The sequence below is a fragment of the Triplophysa rosa genome, linkage group LG9 (genome assembly GCF_024868665.1).
Source record: "Triplophysa rosa linkage group LG9, Trosa_1v2, whole genome shotgun sequence".
Taxonomy (NCBI): Eukaryota; Metazoa; Chordata; class Actinopteri; order Cypriniformes; family Nemacheilidae; genus Triplophysa; species Triplophysa rosa.
In genome coordinates, this window is record NC_079898.1 from 21,468,668 (window position 1) to 21,490,654 (window position 21,987).

At 41.6% G+C, this 21,987-nt stretch overlaps 1 protein-coding gene across 1 annotated transcript in view; it reads right to left on the reverse strand.

The window, feature by feature from the left end:
* The window catches only part of ppp2r5eb (protein phosphatase 2, regulatory subunit B', epsilon isoform b), a 36,046-nt gene extending 17,387 nt beyond the window's left edge, over positions 1 to 18,659 (reverse strand). The window contains exons 1-2 of the mRNA XM_057341517.1: positions 17,739 to 18,659; positions 15,449 to 15,609 (exon numbers count right to left, since the gene is read on the reverse strand). Coding sequence (XP_057197500.1) covers positions 15,449 to 15,605 — 157 coding nt within the window. The 5' untranslated portion in view covers positions 15,606 to 15,609; positions 17,739 to 18,659. The remainder of the gene's footprint in view (positions 1 to 15,448; positions 15,610 to 17,738) is intronic.
* Between the last annotated feature and the right edge of the window lie 3,328 nt (positions 18,660 to 21,987).

Below are 21,987 nucleotides of genomic sequence, written 5' to 3' on the forward strand. Positions count from 1 at the left end.
TTGAAGATCGAGCGAGTGATGAGCAGTTGCGAGCGCGTAGAGAGAATCGCGCGCGCGCTCGTCAAAGCCTCTGCTCGCGGACTGAGTTTTTGCTCGCGGAGCAGAAATGCGCCCGCGCGAGGATTCTTTTCCGCTTGCGGATACTGTTCTGCTCGCTCGCGGAGTTTAAATGCGCCCTCGCGGAGCAGCTTTCCGCGCGTGGTTATCATTATGCGCGTTTGCATAGCGCGTGCGCGCGCGGATTCCATGCGCGTGAGTTTTGGGTCCATTTAAATTCCATAACAACGGACTTACTTGGTGACAGTGGATATGGTCAGAGTAAATTTTTATTCACTCCATACATAAATCCTACAACAACTGAGCAACAAAGATACAACAGAGCTCATATCCGAACAACATGCATGGTTGAACGCATGTTTGGAATATGGATAAATCGATTCCAGTGTTTACGCAATACACTTCGTTTTAGGGCAAAGATGCTGGGTAACACTTTACTTGAAGGGGTGTTCATAAGACTGACATGACACCTTCATAATCATGACACATGCCATGAATATGAAGAAGATTTTATGCATGTTTATGACAACTGTCGTTAAGTGTCATTCGCTGATTTGTGTCATTTTTAATGCAAAGATGACATTATGACAACTTGACATAAAGCAATACACAATATCCTGTCAGGGTCTTTGTCATGACAACTTGACATTACCAATGTCAAAGATTCAAAGATATTTTAAGAGCACCTAACCCCTATCCCACCCCTTACCCTAAACCTCACCACTTGTCAACCATTAAACACAACACACAAGTAAAATTACAGTCACATGTATTTATTCCATATAAATGAACAAAACAGTATAAACGTATTACAAACAAGTCGCTTTGCAAACCTTCTGAACTGAAGCCATACAATAACTTAGTTCAAGGAACTCCGGGAACAGACATCAACGCATCTTTTTTAATATTATTATTATTTTACGAACATCAACACATCTGTAAATAAGCCGGAACATTAGAATGACGTAATCAGTAACGAGAGCCAATAGCATTTCACATTCAATGCTGACGCAATGACGCTGTCTGCCATGAGACAGACGAAAGCCAATGATATTTAACTATTAAGGCTGACGTGTCTTGGCGCCAGATTTGAAAATTTGGAAACACAGCAGAAACCGGAAGACAAGCAGATGGGGATCGCTTTCGCGTCTGTTCCTCATATAAAATCAATTGTTTCACCTCGGTACACTTGGAATATTTGTACGTTTTAAACATTTTAACTGCTTTGTATCTGTATCGTGCTGTTATTTAATAGTATATTGTGTTACTTGCTCAAAAGGCCTGAACATCTGTGTATGTGTAATGTAAATATAGTTATCACAACATTTTGAAATTAAAATAAAACCACAACACATGCTATTGCAAAATAATACCCCGAAATGTAAATTTTGAATGACGGTAGGCGATAGTCTTGCGTACTGCCGGGAATGGTGCTAATTTAGTCAATGTTTGTCGTATTTGAGGAAGGGACAAACGACATACTATATCATATGGGATGGAGGATGTTGCAATAAAATGTCATTAAGTGTTAATACTCTGTCAAATGGTTTTATAACAGTGTCATGAATACTTTTCTTGACCTCAAGTACAGTGGTACAAATTTAACCTGTCATTAAAATGTCATTAAGTGTTATACTCTGTCAAATAGTTTTATAACAGTGTCATGAATACTTTTCTTGACCTCAACTACAGTGGTACGAATTAACATGTTTATGACAGATTTATGACAGGTTATGTTGTCTTGGTAATGTCAAGTTGTCATGACAAAGACAACTCAAACAATGTCATCTTTGCATTAAAAATGACATAAATCAGCGAATGACACTTAATGACAGTTGTCATAAACATGCATAAAATCTCCTTTATATTCATGACATGTGCCATGTCATGATTATAAAGGTGTCATGTCAGTCTTATGAACACCCCTTCAAATAAAGTGTTACCAGATGCTGCAAGGTCATCATTGCTACAGCGGTGCTGCACAACTACCTGAAGCAGCGCTGCTGTCCTGATCCTCCAACGGAAGATCACGATGAAGCAGATGTGCCCATGGCTGAGGCAGGCAATGATGACCAACGAGGACTTGCACATAGAGCTGTATTCACATTGCAGCACTTCAGCTAGATGAGATGCATTTCAATATGGAATATTCAGTTTGTCTTATTTGCTTACTTGCTTTATGTTTATTCTGTACAAAATTCAAATAGTGTGGAGCAAAATTAAAGTTACTATACCAATACTGGTTGAAAATGTAGTTTGTGGTAATTAAAATACTTTCACTCATGATGAAAAAAGGTTCATTTTATTTTTTTAAACATCATATGGTTCTCCAAGGCTGGTAATCATTTGTCTCCTTACTGTATCTTTTTTGGATCATACCTCTTGCTTCCATCTTCATATCCAGTTCAACCTGTAGAATTTTCATTTCATGTTCTTCCTTGAGATATTTCATTTTATGCTCATGAAATTCTCTGGCTAACTTTTCATGGATGGTCATCTTGGTTGTTCTCTGCTGAAATGTGGTTGCCGCATCTTTTCTCAGGGATGCTAGAGCGGATGTTGAGGGCACACACTCACTCTGGCTCTTCTGACCTGTTCAAATTCCTTTCCTCTGGGATAAACACAGAAGCACAAATAAACTCACATGGTCCTTAGAATGAAAGAAGAATAAAGATTTACAAAGCAGAATGTACCAAAGGAAGCAACCAATTTCTTATACATGTACCATTTGTGCTGTGTCACGATCGTGGTGAAAGAACCCAAATGCAGGCAGGCGGTGAAGGGGTTAACACAAGACTTTAATTTTAAACAAAAACACACAAAACAAAAACCCACGAGGGGGTATAAATCAGGAACTAAACTAAGAAACAAACAGAAAACAAAGACTTCCCACGAGGGGGCAAAATGAAAACAAGAACAGCCAATAACAAATAAACTAACTAAAACAATGCCCAAACGTCTTACCAAAAATAACATGGAAGGGAACACAGGCAGGGCAAGGAACCAGGAACACAAAGACTTCTCCAACAAGAACGAACACGGGCACAGGGTACAAGAACATGCATGTACACATGAAACGCAATCCAAAGGCACAAGACAAAGAAACATGAGGGTATAAATAGAGAAGACAAACGATGGATAACGAGCAGGGGCATGTGTAGAACATAAGACACAAGAGGGAGACAATACTGGAAACGAGAGGGGCGGGTCTAATGACAAGACCTGAGAAAACACATGAGATGTCAAAAAACAAACATCTCATGGTCTTCTCACATAAAACCTAAGGTTTTGCCATGGCTCTGCTACAGGACCAAGAAAAACATGACTAAGGAAGCAGAGCCATGACATGCTGTTCAAGTGGTCGTCCATCCAGAGGTTGCTGGTACTCTATTATTCCAGACAGCAAGTCAGTCAATTCATCAGTTTTGTGTTTATTTGGTGGTCCACCACCAGTAGTAAATCGCTGTCTTCTGATCTCTGCATTATGTCTTTTTAAAGGGGCGATGAATTAAGGCCTCAATTTTAACACGAGCTTTTGTTATATAAGACGGAATCGTATTCAAGCGAACATCCTGTAAGTGTCAGAACTGAAAACGCCCTTGTTACTGAAATTACAACTGTTATTGACACTAGGCTCAGTGAACGCCAGGTCCTGGAATCCACCTATCGATAGGTTGAACACCGCCTCCACAGAAAAATATCAACGACTACTTCTCTAGCCCCACCCACTGGTTCGCCCATGACAGTACTGAAGTAACACAAGTTGCGCGGAACCAGATAGAGCGAGCAAGCAATACACATGCTGTTAAAGATCGCAAAATATTGTGCAGTCAGTGCCTGGTTGTGGAAGAACACAGTTGCTGCATAACCTTCCTTCGGATTCCGACATTAGTAATGCGTCGTTGAAGTTTATTTTTAAAGAGGTTCCAGCTCACGTGGGTAAAACATTACTGCGGATTCCTTTGTGAACAAGGCAGAGGTTGACGATAGATTTGCGGAGAGACTAAAATTAAAAAGCAGTGCTGTGCCGTAGGGTTGTTCCGATAGACGATACTATCGTGTATCGACGATCCTCAGACCTATCGGCGATATGATTCCCTAGACGAAGTTGGCTGTTTGCCAATATATGTTGCAAATCAATATTACAAACGCGCATTGCGCATTTCTTCATGCAAGAGAGCTTGCAATGCACGCGGCTTAGGCTTTTCCTCGCACCAGAGAGAGTTTATAATGTGCGGGCTTTGAGTTTTCAGAGCACGAGAGAGCTTGTGATGCGCGCGGCTCGGGCTTTTCCTCGCACCAGAGAGAGTTTATAATGTGCGGGCTTTGAGTTTTCAGTGCACGAGAGAGCTTGTGATGCGCGCGGCTCGGGCTTTTCCTCGCGCCAGAGAGAGTTTATAATGTGCGGGCTTTGAGTTTTCAGTGCACGAGAGAGCTTGTGATGCGCGCGGCTTGGGCTTTTCCTCGCGCCAGAGAGAGTTTATAATGTGCGGGCTTTGAGTTTTCAGAGCACGAGAGAGCTTGTGATGCGCGCGGCTCGGGCTTTTCCTCGCGCCAGAGAGAGTTTATAATGTGCGGGCTTTGAGTTTTCAGTGCACGAGAGAGCTTGTGATGCGCGCGGCTCGGGCTTTTCCTCGCACCAGAGAGTTTATAATGTGCGGGCTTTGAGTTTTCAGTGCACGAGAGAGCTTGTGATGCGCGCGGCTCGGGCTTTTCCACGCGCCAGAGAGAGTTTATAATGTGCGGGCTTTGAGTTTTCAGTGCACGAAACTTGTGATGCGCGCGGCTTGGGCTTTTCCTCGCACCAGAGAGAGTTTATAATGTGCGGGCTTTGAGTTTTCAGTGCACGAGAGAGCTTGTGATGCGCGCGGACTCGGACTTTTCCTCGCGCCAGAGAGAGTTTATAATAGTGCGGAGCTTTGAGTTTTCAGTGCACGAGAGAGCTTGTGATGCGCGCGGCTCGGGCTTTTCCTCGCGCCAGAGAGAGTTTATAATGTGCGGCTTTGAGTTTTCAGAGCACGAGAGAGTTGTGATGCGCGCGGCTTAGGCTTTTCCTCAGCACCAGAGAGAGTTTATAATGTGCGGGCTTTGAGTTTTCAGTAGCACGAGAGAGCTTGTGATGCGCGCGGCTCGGGCTTTTCCTCGCGACCAGAGAGAGTTTATAATGTGCGGGCTTTGAGTTTTCAGTGCACGAGAGAGCTTGTGATGCGCGCGGCTCGGACTTTTCCTCGCGCCAGAGAGTTTATAATGTGCGGGCTTTGAGTTTTCAGTGCACGAGAGAGCTTGTGATGCGCGCGGCTTGGGCTTTTCCTCGCGCCAGAGAGAGTTTATAATGTGCGGCTTTGAGGTTTCAGCGCACGAGAGAGTTTGTGGGCTCGGGCTTTTCCTCGCATCAGAGAGGGTTTATAATGTGTGGGCTTTGAGGTTTCAGCGCACTAGAGAGTTTGTGATGCGCGCGGCTCGAGCTTTTCCTCGCGCCAGAGAGATTTTATAATGAGCGGGCTTTGAGGTTTCAGCGCACTATAGAGTTTGTGATGCACGTGGCTCGGGCTTTTCCTCTTGCCGAGTAGAGTTTATAATGTGGGCTTTGAGGTTTCAGCGCACAAGAGTTGTGATGCGCGCGCTCGGCTTTTCCTCGTGCCAGAGAGAGTTATAATGTGGGCTTGAGGTTTCAGCGCACAAGAGCTTGTGATGCGCGCGGCTCGGGCTTTTCCTCGCGCCAGAGAGAGTTTATAATGTGCGGGCTTTGAGGTTTCAGCGCACAGAGAGCTTGTGATGCGCGTGGCTCAGACTTTTCCTTCGCGCCAGAGAGAGTTTATAATGTGCGGGCTTTGAGTTTTCAGTGCACGTAAAGCTTGTGTGGCGGCTCTGGGTTTTCCTCGCGCCGAGAGAGTTTATAATGTGCGGGCTTTGAGTTTTCAGTGCACGAGAGAGCTTGTGACGGCGCTTTCGCAGGAGAGTCATGCGGCTTGGTCTCCAATGATGCGCCCTCTTTCCTCGCACCAGAGAGAGTTTATAATGTGCGGTTTGAGTTTTCAGTGCACGAGAGAGCTTGTGATGCGCGCAGGCTCGGGCTTTTTCCTCGCCCAGAGAGAGTTTATAATGTGCGGTTGGTTTGTGCGAGAGTTGTGATGCGCTAGCTCTCCGCAGTAATTGTCCTTGAGTATGACGAAACTTGTGATCGCGCTGGCTCGGGCTTTTCCTCGCGCCTAGAGAGTAGGCTTTATTAAGACAGAGAGTTGTGATCGGGGCGGCCCGCAAGATTAGTGGCTTTGAGTTTTCAGATGCACGAGAGAGCTGTGTGCGGGCTGGGCTTTCTCCAGGCAGTAAATGTGCGGCTTGAGTCATGCCGAGAGAGCTTGCAATGCGCGGCTTGGCTTTTCCTCGCACCAGAGAGAGTTTATAATGTGCGGGCTTTGAGTTTTCAGGCACGAGAGAGCTTGTGATGCGCGCGGCTCGGGCTTTTCCTCGCACCAGAGAGAGTTTATAATGTGCGGGCTTTGAGTTTTCAGTGCACGAGAGAGCTTGTGATGCGCGCGGCTCGGGCTTTTCCTCGCGCCAGAGAGAGTTTATAATGTGCGGGCTTTGAGTTTTCAGTGCACGAGAGAGCTTGTGATGCGCGCGGCTTGGGCTTTTCCTCGCGCCAGAGAGAGTTTATAAGTGGGGTTTGAGTCGCACGAGAGAGCTTGTGATGCGCGGTGGGCTTTTCCTCGCACCAGAGAGAGTTTATAATTGTGGGCTTTGATTTCAGAGCACGAGAGAGCTTGTGATGCGCGCGGCTCGGGCTTTTCCTCGCACCAGAGAGAGTTTATAATGTGCGGGCTTTGAGTTTTCAGTGCACGAGAGAGCTTGTGATGCGCGCGGCTCGGGCTTTTCCTCGCGCCAGAGAGAGTTTATAATGTGCGGGCTTTGAGTTTTCAGTGCACGAGAGAGCTTGTGATGCGCGCGGCTTGGGCTTTTCCTCGCGCCAGAGAGAGTTTATAATGTGCGGGCTTTGAGTTTTCAGAGCACGAGAGAGCTTGTGATGCGCGCGGCTCGGGCTTTTCCTCGCGCCAGAGAGAGTTTATAATGTGCGGGCTTTGAGTTTTCAGTGCACGAGAGAGCTTGTGATGCGCGCGGCTCGGGCTTTTCCTCGCGCCAGAGAGAGTTTATAATGTGCGGGCTTTGAGTTTTCAGTGCACGAGAGAGCTTGTGATGCGCGCGGCTAGCTTTTCCTCGCGCCAGAGAGAGTTTATAATGTGCAGGCTTTGAGTTTCAGGCACGAAACTTGTGATGCGCGCGGCTCGGGCTTTTCCTCGCGCCAGAGAGAGTTTATAATGTGCGTGCTTTGAGGTTTCAGCGCACGAGAGAGTTTGTGGGCTCGGGCTTTTCCTCGCATCAGAGAGGGTTTATAATGTGTGGGCTTTGAGGTTTCAGCGCACTAGAGAGTTTGTGATGCGCGCGGCTCGAGCTTTTCCTCGCGCCAGAGAGATTTTATAATGAGCGGGCTTTGAGGTTTCAGCGCACTATAGAGTTTGTGATGCACGTGGCTCGGGCTTTTCCTCTTGCTAGAGAGTTTATAATGTGCGGGCTTTGAGGTTTCAGCGCACTATAGAGTTTGTGATGCGCGCTGCTCGGGCTTTTCCTCGTGCCAGAGAGAGTTTATAATGTGCGGGCTTTGAGGTTTCAGCGCACTATAGAGTTTGTGATGTGCGCGGCTCGGGCTTTTCCTCGCGCCAGAGAGAGTTTATAATGTGCGGGCTTTGAGGTTTCAGCGCACTAGAGAGTTTGTGATGCGCGCGGCTCGGGCTTTTCCTCGCGCCAGAGAGAGTTTATAAGTGCGGCTTTGAGTTTTCAGTGCACGAGAGAGCTTGTGATGCGCGCGGCTTCGGGCTTTTCCTCGCGCCAGAGAGAGTTTATAATGTGCGGAGCTTTGAGTTTTCAGTGCACGAGAGAGCTTGTGATGCGCGCGGCTCGAGGCTTTTCCTCGCGCCAGAGAAGAGTTTATAATGTGGGCTTTGAGTTTCAGCGCACAGAGAGAGCTTGTGATGCGCGCGGCTCAGGCTTTTCCTCGTGCCAGAGAGAGTTATAATGTGCGTGGCTTGAGGTTTCAGTCGCACGAGAGAGCTTGTGATGCGCGCGACTCGTGACTTTTCCTCGCGCCAGAGAGAGTTTATAATGTGCGGGTTTTGAGTTTTCAGAGCACGAGAGAGTTTGTGATGCGCGCGGCTCGGGCTTTTCCTCGTGCCAGAGAGAGTTTATAATGTGCGGACTTTGAGTTTTCAGTGCACGAGAGAGCTTGTGATGCGCGCGGCTCGGGGTTTTCCTCGCGCCAGAGAGAGTTTATAATGTGCGGGCTTTGAGTTTTCTGTGCACGAGAGAGCTTGTGATGCGCGCGGCTCGGGCTTTTCCTCGCGCCAGAGAGAGTTTATAATGTGCGGGCTTTGAGTTTTCAGTGCACGAGAGAGCTTGTGATTCGCGTGGCTCGGGGTTTTCCTCGCGCCAGAGAGAGTTTATAATGTGCGTGCTTTGAGGTTTCAGCGCACGAGAGAGTTTGTGGGCTCGGGCTTTTCCTCGCATCAGAGAGGGTTTATAATGTGTGGGCTTTGAGGTTTCAGCGCACTAGAGAGTTTGTGATGCGCGCGGCTCGAGCTTTTCCTCGCGCCAGAGAGATTTTATAATGAGCGGGCTTTGAGGTTTCAGCGCACTATAGAGTTTGTGATGCACGTGGCTCGGGCTTTTCCTCTTGCTAGAGAGTTTATAATGTGCGGGCTTTGAGGTTTCAGCGCACTATAGAGTTTGTGATGCGCGCTGCTCGGGCTTTTCCTCGTGCCAGAGAGAGTTTATAATGTGCGGGCTTTGAGGTTTCAGCGCACTATAGAGTTTGTGATGTGCGCGGCTCGGGCTTTTCCTCGCGCCAGAGAAGAGTTTAATAATGTGTGTGGCTTTTGAGGTTTCAGCGCACGTAGAGAGCTTATGCGGGCTCGGGCTTTTCCTCGCATCAGAGAGGGTTTATAATGTGTGGGCTTTGAGGTTTCAGCGCACTAGAGAGTTTGTGATGCGCGCGGCTCGAGCTTTTCCTCGCGCCAGAGAGATTTTATAATGAGCGGGCTTTGAGGTTTCAGCGCACTATAGAGTTTGTGATGCACGTGGCTCGGGCTTTTCCTCTTGCTAGAGAGTTTATAATGTGCGGGCTTTGAGGTTTCAGCGCACTATAGAGTTTGTGATGCGCGCTGCTCGGGCTTTTCCTCGTGCCAGAGAGAGTTTATAATGTGCGGGCTTTGAGGTTTCAGCGCACTATAGAGTTTGTGATGTGCGCGGCTCGGGCTTTTCCTCGCGCCAGAGAAGAGTTTATAATGTGTGGCTTTGAGGTTTCAGCGCAAGAGAGAGCTTGTGATGCGCGCGGCTCAGGCTTTTCCTCGTGCCAGAGAAGAGATTATAATGTGTGGCTGTGAGGTTTCAGCGCACGAGAGAGCTTGTGATGAGCGCGACTCGGGCTTTTCCTCGCAGGAAATTGCTATGCGCGTGAGGGTTTAAAACCAGCGCACGAGTTGTTCCCATTTGGCAATCAAGTAATAACAACGCACGCGGGCATCAATGATGCATTTGGATGAATGATATTGACTTTTTTCTCGTTTAAAAGGTTGCGGTGGTAAGTAACAATGTTGCCAACTGCACTGAACTTAAACTCTGATAGAATGCTAATTGCAGTCACACATGAGCATTTTCTAGACACGTAAGCTTCTGTTTTTGTCCACAAATCCAGCTTGTCATAGATAAATGCGTAATTGCCCCGCCCCTGTATACTATCGTGTATCGGCGATCCACAGGCTGGCGATAGAACGATCTGACTATAGAGAATATTGCCCAACACTAATATGGACCACAGATTAGTCCTGTCACTTTAAGAAAGTACTCCTAAGTCAGCTTGTTATGTATATAAAAGATGCCTACCAACAGAATCTGTATTCCATTTCAACCTCTCCACCACCATGGTCAAGACCAAATAGGTTTCAAATGATGTCAGGGACAAGATTGTAGACCTGCACAAACCTTGAATAGGCTACAGACAGAAGCTTGGTGAGAAGGAGACAACTGTTGGTGCGATTATTTGGAAATAGAAGAAATACAAAATAACTATCAATTGCCCTTGGTCTGGAGCTCCTTGCAAGATTTCCCCAATGAGGTAAAGATGATCATGAGAAAGGTTAAAGATCCGCACAGAACTACACGGAAGAAGCTTGTTAATGATTTCAAGACAGTTGGGAAGCAAACCATTGGTAACAAGCTATGCCACATTAGATTAAAATCCTGAAGCACCCGCAAGGTCCTCCAACCCAAGGAGGCCCGCCTGGCTCGTCTGAAGATTGACAATGAACATCAAGATGATTCAGAAAAGGCCTTGGCGAAAGTGCTGTGAGACCAAAATTGACTCCTGTTTTTGGAGGGAGAGAAATGCTGACTATGACCCCAAGAAAAACCCTCCCTACAGAGAAGCACAGTGTGGGAAACATTATGCTTTAGGGCTTTTTCTCTGCTACGGGTACAGGATGACTTCACCGCATTGAGGGGCTGAGGGACAGGCCCACGTCATCCAGGTGGATGCTGCACATTGGTGGTGGTTGAGGAGATCCCCCTTCCATGTAAAGCGCTTTGAGTGTCTAGAAAAGCGCTATATAAATGTAACAAATTACTATTAGTTATTATTATGTTCCGTAAAATCTTTGACTAGATCACTGAAGATGGGTCTTGGATGTGCCTTAAACATGACAGATACCCAAAACATATTGCCAAGACAACCAAAGAGTGGCTTAAGGAGAAGCGCATTATGGCCCGGTTTCAGAGACAAGGCTTAGCCTAAGTCAGGACTATCCCTTAGTTAATTTAGGCTATTTAAGTCGCTAAATGCCTTTATTAAAATGCCTTAGAAAAAACATTACTGATGTGCATCTTGAGACAAAACAATGGCACTGACATATTTTAAGATATGTCAGGACAAGTTATTTTCAGTTAAGAGTAAATCAAGATTATGAAATTTGGCTGACGATTAATTGTCTAATAAATCATTGCGATTATGACGATTAATTGTTTGTTTTAGAGCTTTGACTTTTAATTCTCATACATTTTTTATTCAGCTTTGAAACGACCATATTGTTCTGAATATAAAGACTATGTTCTTTTTCTTGGAAATACATAGTTAAAAATTGGGTTATCATACTTAAGGTTTAGGCTTTTACCTGTCAATAATACAACTGCCAAATACTTGTAAATTAAGTAAATTGATCAGGAGTGAATTGAAGCCACCATTAAAATGCTATCAGTCATAGAAAAGCTTCGAGTCTGTTTTTTCTCACTTGCAAGACTACAATAAAAGTTTACTTCTATGTTAATGAGATTTTGGTAGACTGGTTTTCACACTGAAATAATATTAAATAGTACTGCAGGTTATTTTTATGGTATATGCTTTAGTTTTTTTAAGTGATTGTGTTGTGGTTGTACGTTTTACAAGTATTACCATGCTTTAGTTACAATATATACAATAAAATATGTAATATGCAGATGCACTACAGCTCCCCCTAGTGTCTTCTATAGAGATGTGCAATAATTGCAATGATCTGAAACAATAGCGATGAGATGATTATTTAATAATCGTGACAGCCCTAGTTAAGAGAGCTCAAAATTCCTTTTAGTCTGGGACTAGCCTTAAGTCTTGTCTGTGAAACCGGTGCTAAATGTCCTAGCCAGTCTCTAGACCCTAGTCCTATAGAAAATCTGTGAAGGAGGCTAAAACTCCAATTTGCTGAGCGACAGCCAACAAACCTTAAAGATTACAGAGGAGTGGACTAAATGTATCCTGACACATGTGCAAACCTGGTGACCAACTATCAGAAATGTCTTACCGCTGTGCTTGCCAACAAGGGTTTCTCCACAAAGTACAAAGTTATGTTTTGTTCAGGGATCAAATACTTATTTCACTAACTGAAATGCAAATCAATATATAACCTTTAGATAACATTTTCAGCAAATTTTTTTATTTGATATTCTGTCTCTATCAGTTAAAATAAACATTTCATAAAAATTATAGACCCTTCATTCTTTGTAAGCACGTAAACTTACAAAATCAGCAGGGGATCAAATAATTATTTCCCTCACTGTAATAGGCAAATGTCCATCTGAACAATGCCTTAAAGATGATGAAATTTGACTTAAAGGGGTGATTCAACAATGTTTCATTCTGACTTCTTTACAATGTTAAACATGCTGGCTTCTCATGCTTGACATGGCCAACTTATCAAAAAATGAGTTGGACGTATGACGTAGTATTTCTGTGCTCGATACACTCCCTCAAGGTTCGTATGTTTCGGAAAGTTTTTCGAACATGAAATTTCCTTACGTAACAACTTTTCTTAGTCCCTTATTGAAAATTCTCCCGGACAAGCACGCCTGCGTCAACCAGCGAGAGCGGGAGAAAGAGCACGCCCATCAATGTTCCTTCGTTCACGAAATTCAGCTGTGTTTGTTTGTTCACTGCATTTCGATGAGGAATGTTATTTAAACAGTGGATATAACATTGGATTTGCAGATCGCTTGAAACTGATAGATGGAGCGATCCCAGCGCTAAAAGATGCCAGACATGAACTGCACACGGTAAGTGAAACTGAGTCATATGTCTGTGTTTTGTTGGCAATCGGCGCTTACGTGCATAATGTAAACAACACGAACATATAGTGAATCAACAGTTATGCCGGGATAATGCGATGATGTATTGTGTGCTCGTGCTTTAGTTTCGCCCCCCGCATGCGTTCAGGAGGCTGTCTGTTTTCGGAAATAATCGTACAGCTGTATCTGTCTTTTATAAATGTGATCAAACTAAACACTCTTCGAAGACACGAAGTATGTATTTACTACTCTATAGGTACTCAAGATTAATATGAGATTGGCAAAAACTGTGCGTGTTATATCTGCTTTAACTTTCACAATGCAAACTGTCTAACAAGCACGCCAAAGCATCACTAATTCAAATATAAAAACAAACTTATAATTGTTATTGCATAAACTGCAAAACAAGAGTTGTGACGCATCTAAAGATTCAAACCTTTGGCAACACAGTGTTGCTTTGTAAGCACGCTCTCTGCACTGTTCTTCGATGAATGAATGATTGTATTTTGCATTCATTTATGATGAGAGGTGAACCAACAAAGCCTCTGTGGGAGGGCAGTTACCTGGGCAACAGCCAATCAGACGCACTTTAAAAATACTAAATCAACCTGCTTGACTGCTCTACACACTCACATGGACTCAAAGGTTATTTGGTCAAAACAAAGCAGTTTGTTGGAAGTCTATTTAAAAGTACATTTACAGCAGACAACAAAATTTCTGCTCTGCATCACTCCTAAAGTTATTTCTGCGTTTGTTGAATGAACAAGTTGAGTTTTAAAGATTGCGTGAAGAACTCAAGAAGGAAGGCATTGTTTATATGTATCTAAGAACTAAGGCAAGAAGGAAGACAAACCAAGTCGGACTAATGGACAAATGCAAGGCACATGACAATACATAAGCACATTTTCGCTCTCTCTCACAAACAGTGAACTACTACAATCTCTTCAGGCACATGGCCAGCTGACACAAAACTCTACATCTCAACTCTGATGCACTCATCTCTGTCTGTGCAAGATGCAGGACAGCAGGTAATCTTCAAAGAAACTCAATTCCCTTTTGTGCCTGCAAACACAAGCACTACAAGTCGTAGAAGCTGTGGCACAGTGTGCTTTTGGACATGTTGGCTTATGGGATCCCAGGTCATGCACCGAACCCGCACCCCTCTCTTACCCCTTACTTTCCTGTCTACTGTCTTTCAACTGTCCTATAAAAAGACAAAACACCCAAAAATAAAATCTGAAAGCATCAAACCTCCAAGTCCAACTTAACAGGATGTTGGTTTGTCTGTCCTTAAACAACAGAGAGTGATTCATTAAACTAACAGCATATAATTTATAATCTACATTATTTGCATCACATTCAGTGGGATATAAAGTAAGAAATGATTTTAGATCTGCACAAGAATTGTGTATTCTTAAAAGTCGAATTCCTTAACAGCACACTGATAGTTGTCATTCTAGACAAGCACAGACAAGTTGAGATGCACCCTAGAACTTTGCTAGACATTTCACAATCTTACAGAGTAACTTTATAAAGCAGTTATCCCTGCACTCTGAACAGATGCCCTGTTTGGAATTGTATACTAAAATTATCTTACAAAACTGCCGTTAACAATAACAATGTATAATGAGCATTGTTTACAAATTTTCTGCATGCATGAAAGAACAAAGGCTACATTTGCTATAATGGGAAGTATATAATCATTTACATTTACTGATATGTAACAACACGTACTACTGATGCTGTTTGAATCATGATTTCATTCAACTCGTATCAAGGACAGGGGTTACAAAAACTAGTTTTAAAAAAGTTTTGAAACACCACTAAATAAATACATTTATAGTCGTTCTGAGACTGTTTAGATATTAGGGATGCCACAATACTCAATATAATACTGAAAAGTTCGGTAAGACCTCCACGGTTCAATACGTGTAAGTGAATTGCGGTTTTCCGGTTTTGAGTTAAAATTTTCTGTGTGCTTAATTACACTGTGTGAACTGGCTCTGTCCGTGTTTGTCTGTATGCTGAGATAGATAAACGCATCCCCACGAGTAATATCTAATAGCGAGTGGTGGTAGGGCGGTGAATGTCCAAATTTGGCACATCAAGAATGTATTTTTACACTGCATACGAAAGCAGCACTTTCGCATTGCTCTCAGCACGTTTAACGAAAGTCATGCCAATCGGCGGCCTTTCGGACAGCTATTTTACGTCATAGCAAGAGCGCCTCCAAGCAGCTATTTAGCATTGCATTTCTTCCAATTTATTGCAATGGCAGTGGCGCACCTTGTTAATATATTATCTTTGGCCTTTCCCATTGAGCGCACACTTACTTCCGTTACAGCCATCGTAAGTTTTGCATGACGTCATTTTAAATACTCTGATGCGCAAACCTCTTCAAGAAGCTTATTTTACTGGCATGTTGATGAACAGTAAACCAAAAACTGCTGTGAGCTGCCAGTGTAAATCTTTACATTTATTCAATACACCAGGAATTTTTACAAGTTGATTTTTGCTTCGAGATAATAAAATAAGTCAAGTAAAATAAAGAGAATTTCAGTAAAAGAGTTTCTTTTTCTTCTTAAGTTTTTAATGTTCCTGTCACATAAGCATAAAACAATGAAAAACACTTTAATGTGCCGAAGCCATCAGAACCGAACCGAAAACTGTGGGCAAAAAAAACGAGGTTCGTATTGAACCATGGGTGAGCTGTATCGTTGCATCCCTATTAGATATTGTGTTAAAGTGTCACCTTTGAGCAGGGGAAGAGGTGTGAGCTCGATTGGTTTGCCCTGAGAGCGGAACTGTGAGGAACTCTGAGAACGCTTCTGCTTGGCCTTCCGGACAGACTTCCGGGAAAATCCGTCTACTTTATCCACTGATGGAGGAGTGGTGGCTGCGGAGGACATAGCCCTGGAAAAAAAAACAGAACCGTTTTGGATATTCATCACACAAAATAATTACTGTCACTGTCAGCCATTCCTAAAATATTCTCAAATTTAAACTGAAAATGCAATAAATTAATATACTGCCAATGTCATTTCAACAGAGCTTAATGCAATGGTATAAAGTAAAAATCTAGGAATATATATAAAAGTGACATAACTGAAAACTCTGAAAAGTATCATCAAATTAATAATCAATCAAGCTTTACATTTATGCATTTGGCAGATGCTTTTATCCAAAGCGACTTACATTGCATTTTACTATACATTTGTATCTGAGCATGTGCAATCCCTGGGATCAAACCCATGACGGTGGCGATGCTGGCACCATGCTCTAACCACTGAGCTACATGAAAGCTTTAAAAAGAAATTACTTTGATCAAATGTAATATGATGTGCAGAAAATAGCAGGACACAGTCTGTTAACTTGTATTCCACAAGTCTAGACAGAAGATACTCACATACACATGCAGAAGTCATGACAGGAGAAACCAGCTGAGCTTGAGACACAAAAGTAAATGTGAGAGGGTACTAACATAAACTAAATTAAACTAACCCCTCTGGTTAAGTTAAATAGTGCTTGAAAAACTGGTTTAGATCTAAACTCATGCTTGTGGTGCGACAGCCAATCGGTGAACTCAAAAAAAAAAAAGAAAAAGTAATTTTTCAACCCATGATCTAAATTGGATGGTCCAAGGCCTGCGCGCAGTTCAATCCAACCATTCAGAACGCTTTGATTTTGATGTCCAAGACGTTTACATTGGCAGCATCTCACTTCTTTGATGTCAGCTAATGGCAACATCCCATAATGCTGCACTGTGTGGCTTGAACAAACAATGCCATCTTTTTTCAAAGCCAAATGACAGGCCTCACAGTATCACTACCTGTAAAAGAATAAACCTTCTCTCTGATATCCAAGAACAATGAACGTTACATAAAAAAAGTAACAACTGCACACAACACTGACTAAAACAAGCACTCATTGTGGTTCGGTCCCTGAGAATATCTCTAGAAAACAAATCTGACGAAACCTGTTAATTAAACCTGTGTTATTTCTTAATTCTAACAGATATGACTGGTCAAAACAATACATTCATATAACTAACTGTATTACAATCTATGGAGCTTATGAAAAATAGAATTTGTAAGAAACTTTGTGATCTTGCACACTTCCAGACTTTAACGTTTTAGGAAAGCTGTGCTTTTGGCCAACTTAACTCCGTGTACACAGTTTCTTCTGGAAAAAACATTGTACTTCAACAGTGAGATCACAGAAAAATTGATAGAAATAGATTGAGCTTCAGATCAATTTTATATATGAATTTAGTCACAGAAATAAAAACATCTCTAAACTGATTATAATTATTGCTGACAGAACTTTCTTCTGTCCTATAAGGTAAAAAAAACTATAATAACACCCCGTAGTAATATTACAAAACTACTATAACAACCTGTACCAAACAAACCTTCTCAAAGACCAAACCAAACAATCTACACAAGAGAAACACTAAGCAAGTTTAAGAAATCATTGGACATTATCTTATCTTATTAGCATGCTGTGTTATTGTTGGTGATGAGATCTCCAGTACCAAACAGCCGGCAGATGAAGTGAACCAGACCATGGAAACAGGGCACAAAGTCACAGTGCCACTGAGCCGATGCAAGAAGTCGGCAAAAGCAGCTAGAGATGCAGGTTTATGATAATTTATTATATTTGATGGGCCTAAATACACACACATAATATATATATACACACACATATATATATATATATATATATATATATTATATTATAAACCAGAACCAGCTGACAGACTATTAGATCTGCATCCCAAAACCACACCAACAAAAACAACAGATGAAGATTAAGCTTTCTTCATGAACTTTCCCTGATCCACCCTTGCAATTTTTGTTTTACAGACCGACGTGTCAAATGTGTTTTAGTAACATTCTTTTCCCCCCCACTTTAGCTACACGTACTTGTATATGATGCTTTCGATCCAAATCTCATTTTAAGGGCTACGCTGTAAAATCTTAACCATCAACGCGAGCCGGATGCAAACTTGAGCTGCAAAAACCTTTAAATATTCAACTTACCTTGATGTTTTCGATGTGAGGACCTGGTTTGAGTGTTTCTAACCGTCTTCCCTCCTTCAAAGCCTCTCGAAGCAGCAGGAAAAGAAAAAGAAAGACACAAAATCTGTTTTGGCCTTAAAAACTGCCAAACCCACAGCAATAATCCCATCAAACACTCAAATTTCTGACGATAGAAAAATATCCAGCTGAAATATAATCATCCCCGGATGTTTCTTTATATCCACACGCTAAGATTATATGGTATTTTTTCAAGAAAATATTATTTATTAGGAAAAATCTGCCCTTTTTCCTCACTATTGTCAATACCACTGGGCTGAGTCCATGGCACACATAACACCGACACGCTCTAGCATGCTGGGCCGGGTTCGGGCCTACAGCGACACGCCATTGGTCGGTTTGAAGACTCTTTAGGACATGATTGGGGAATGTTTATGTCAATCACCAAGCAAAGGGGCGGACAACCCCCGAGGCTTCTCAACAGATGAATAGAGAAGTTAGGTTGAGGTGTGTGCGAACAGGAAAGAGTCGCCTTACTACTATTATATGTAATTTATACACATACATTATAATTTCCACAACATACTTTACAATTAACATTATTAATATATAACTCGGATTTACTTGTCCTCCGGTAATGCTAAAAGCTACTATTCTCTCAAAAGCAGTTTATTTTAAACACAAATCTATTGTTAAAAGCTAATTACGGTATAAATAAAACTGAACTGAATCCACTTATTTTTCGCCTTTGATAACTGAAAATGTATCGACAATTTTAGGAGGGGGAAAGAAAAGGAAATACTTCCTCGTTTCAGGAATGAAGTTTATCCTGTAAGTTACCATGACCCATGCCTTATGAGGAGAGACTCATTCCGATGACGAGCAGACCTGGTATGAAATATTAGCAGCAGATCATACGTGCACTCATTGTAATACGGTATGCTTTACGTTTGGCTGTGGTGTGGTTTCATGTGCACAACAGGAAATATGTGTGCACGCGCCCGCACTCACGTCATGGGGGCGCAGACGTACGTCTGGAGACGCAAAAAGAAAACTGTTAAATTGTTTTAAACTGTAAAATTAAAACGGTTTAATTTATTTTTTGTTTAAAATAGTTTGTTCATTCGTGTGTACTTGATTCTTAAAAATATTTTATATTTATATTATAAATGGATAAATAATTTACTTTCCCATTTGGGGATTTTGGACAGGGTAATGAAAAAAAACAACTCTATTAAAAATATTACTGTAATGCTAATTATTATTGTCTTTTTTTAAAGACATCAGATTTAGAGGATTATTTTTTCGTTAATTTATTTTCCATGAACACAAATGACAGTTTCTCACTTTCTATCCTTTCCTGTTCCAGTTGGCAAATGCCAAATTCTTATCAAGTTCTGCATCCAGTTAAACATTTAGCATTGTTGAATGTTTCTGAGGATGAGGAAGTTTCTGTTCACTGGGTAATGAACAAATAGTCTACGTGCCATCCTGTTGTGTTTGGGGTTTACATTTAAACTCACCAGGTCCTGCATGACAGCAGAAAGCCCAATGTGGTCTCAATATCTCTGATTACACTGTGTGATCTCAGAAACAAATGAACAAAATCAAACACCTTGAAGAATGTAGAATCTGGCAGACAAACACTGTCTGTTTGGGGGCTCACGTTTGTATTTCATAGGCAAAACAGTAGTTCTCCAACAATACCTTCTATTAATGAGATTCAACTTCCCATTTCTCATCTGCTTTCCCAGAATGTAAAATTATATGGCGTTAGAATAGTTGTGTATTACCAAATAAAAATAAAATGATTCACAAATAAATGTAGAGAGTTTCACAAACATTTAATATTCACAAATAGAATGGGATCAATGACTAAAATATTTTTGACCTTTTTTGTAGCTTTGTATTGATAAGACAGTCAAAAACACCAGAAAAAGGTTTTTCTTACCTAAAGACATCTTTTCAATGACTCCAACAGAAACAGAGACATAATTGTTTTAGGGAGGACAAGAGCCTGTATTTATAATATCAAAGTTGTTTTAAACTACATCTGAACGGGAGAGAGGGGAAAAGGACCACAAGCCAGGACTTGAAGTTGGGTCGCCCGTTCTGCTCCACAACATGTCCACCACTGGACTACTGGCATCGACGATTATAATATTCTTAGTCAGAAATTTGACTCCGTAGCAGTAACGTCCTCAGAAAGCCCTGTATGGATGGAAAAATATTTATAAACAAAATTAAACTGATGGCGATAATATAAAAAGAAAATATAATATCACAACAAATTAATCAGGACACAGTGGCTGCACCTAAAGCTGTAAAATGCTACTCTTCGGAGGATGATCCTTAAAGGGTAGGAATCCAATGTTTGTTCCACTTCTTGTCTTCAGAGATACCTGCTTATAAAACAACTAGCAAAGTAGAAGATTGTGCCTAATATGGACTGACTCGCTAGCTGTATGATGTCTCATCATTTGTCATGATTATTTGAATGTAATTGTAATCGGGAATCCCAATAAAGCACGTACAAAGCATTAATTTGATTCCAATTTATTTATTATACTTTGGAAGAAGTTCAATCCTGTTTTAATTTTTGAATTTTTTTCCAGAATTGTCTTTATCTATACCCACTATTTACAGTCAAACCAAAAATTATTTACACACTGGGGCCGATTGCACCATCTGTGCGTAAATTACAACCTAGCCTAGTTTTGACTTAAACGGGCACTAAGTTACAACTTACGCACTACTAAATGTCTTTTAGTTGCACAATTCAACTTAGTTGAAGCGTAACGTTACGTATAAACTAAATATTTACAGAAGCCTCCTGTCAGGAGTAACTGTAGGAATAAAATAGTAGACTCAATGAACTAGCGCACCTCTGTGTTGTGCATGTCAAAATAAAATCATCTGTATTGTTTTTAATTAGCATTTGTTTATTAATTTATCATATTTAATACCTATTATGTTATTCATAATTAGGTAGTATTATATTTAATAAAAACATATTTTTACCGTTATTATTTAATGTAAAATAAGTTTAAATCAAAAACTTTTTGAAATTCACAACATTTCAACACAATTTTTCCTCACGACTTTAAAGGCTGCTATTGGACTATTGAAGGTAAACGTCATATTATGCGACTTTGCATTACTTTACGGAGAGGTTGCGACCTACTAGCTACGTTCTGCCTTAAGACCAAATGGTGCAACCGAATAACGAACAGAGTTAGTTGCAAACTAGCTAGTAGTTACTAAGCCTCTAGTGTGGACTTTACGTTCACATTTAAGAAAGAACTTACGAATGGCTGGTGCAACCCTACCCCAGATCTAATTTTTGATATTTTTACTAGTGGGTGCAGGACACTGTAGTTCATTTACGTAAGTGAGGATAGCAAAACAAAGTAAAATATGAAATATTATACCAAAAAATGATTCATGTCTTTCTACACTACAGACTGAACAAAATTAAGCATTGCTTGGTAATTGTTTTCCCTAAATTGGTATTATCTAATTGTGTGCTTGAATTTAACAGGTGACCGCTATTCAGCCTAATCCATTACATACCTTTCTATCAAAGTTATCTGACATTATCAAGATGAATTTGTTCTGACAGTTTAACTCAGAATTCTTGTCATATTTCATTTCTATTTTCTAATCAAGGTTGATGGATCTTGATGTTTGAACTTGAGCCTGAAGGAGGTCTTTTCTGGAAGGTAGAGTTCTCATAGCATCTACCTACATTGGTTAAACCTGTTGTGTCTGTTGACAAGCAGATGCTGCATTCTTGGATCATTGAAGTATCGTTCCTTAAGAACAAGTTCAAGTTGCTCTTTTTGCTGTTTTTTTTTGCTTTTTGTTCCTTCTTCAGTCTCTTTCTTGAGTCCCTCCATTCTTTAAATGTCAAAATGTTCACAAAGGATTGTTGGTTCTTATTGGCATTGGATGCTGGCTCTTGTGTATTATTCTGCCTCTGTAAATACTCCCTCTCATCAGGTAATGGAATAAAATGCCCTTTGGGGATTGGTGGAAGAACGAACAAGCTCTCTTGTCTTCTGGCGATAGGAACGTTGAGTATCTCTATCGAATCATGTTCTTCTGTTGCAGATGGTGTAGACACATCCTCTTCAACCTCAGTTTTGCTCTCCACCACCACTGCAGCATCTTTGATTTTAGGGTCCCTTTCTGTTTCCATCCATGCAGGTTTTGGTGTTGAAGGTGGTGAAGCATAATCAATTATCTTCTT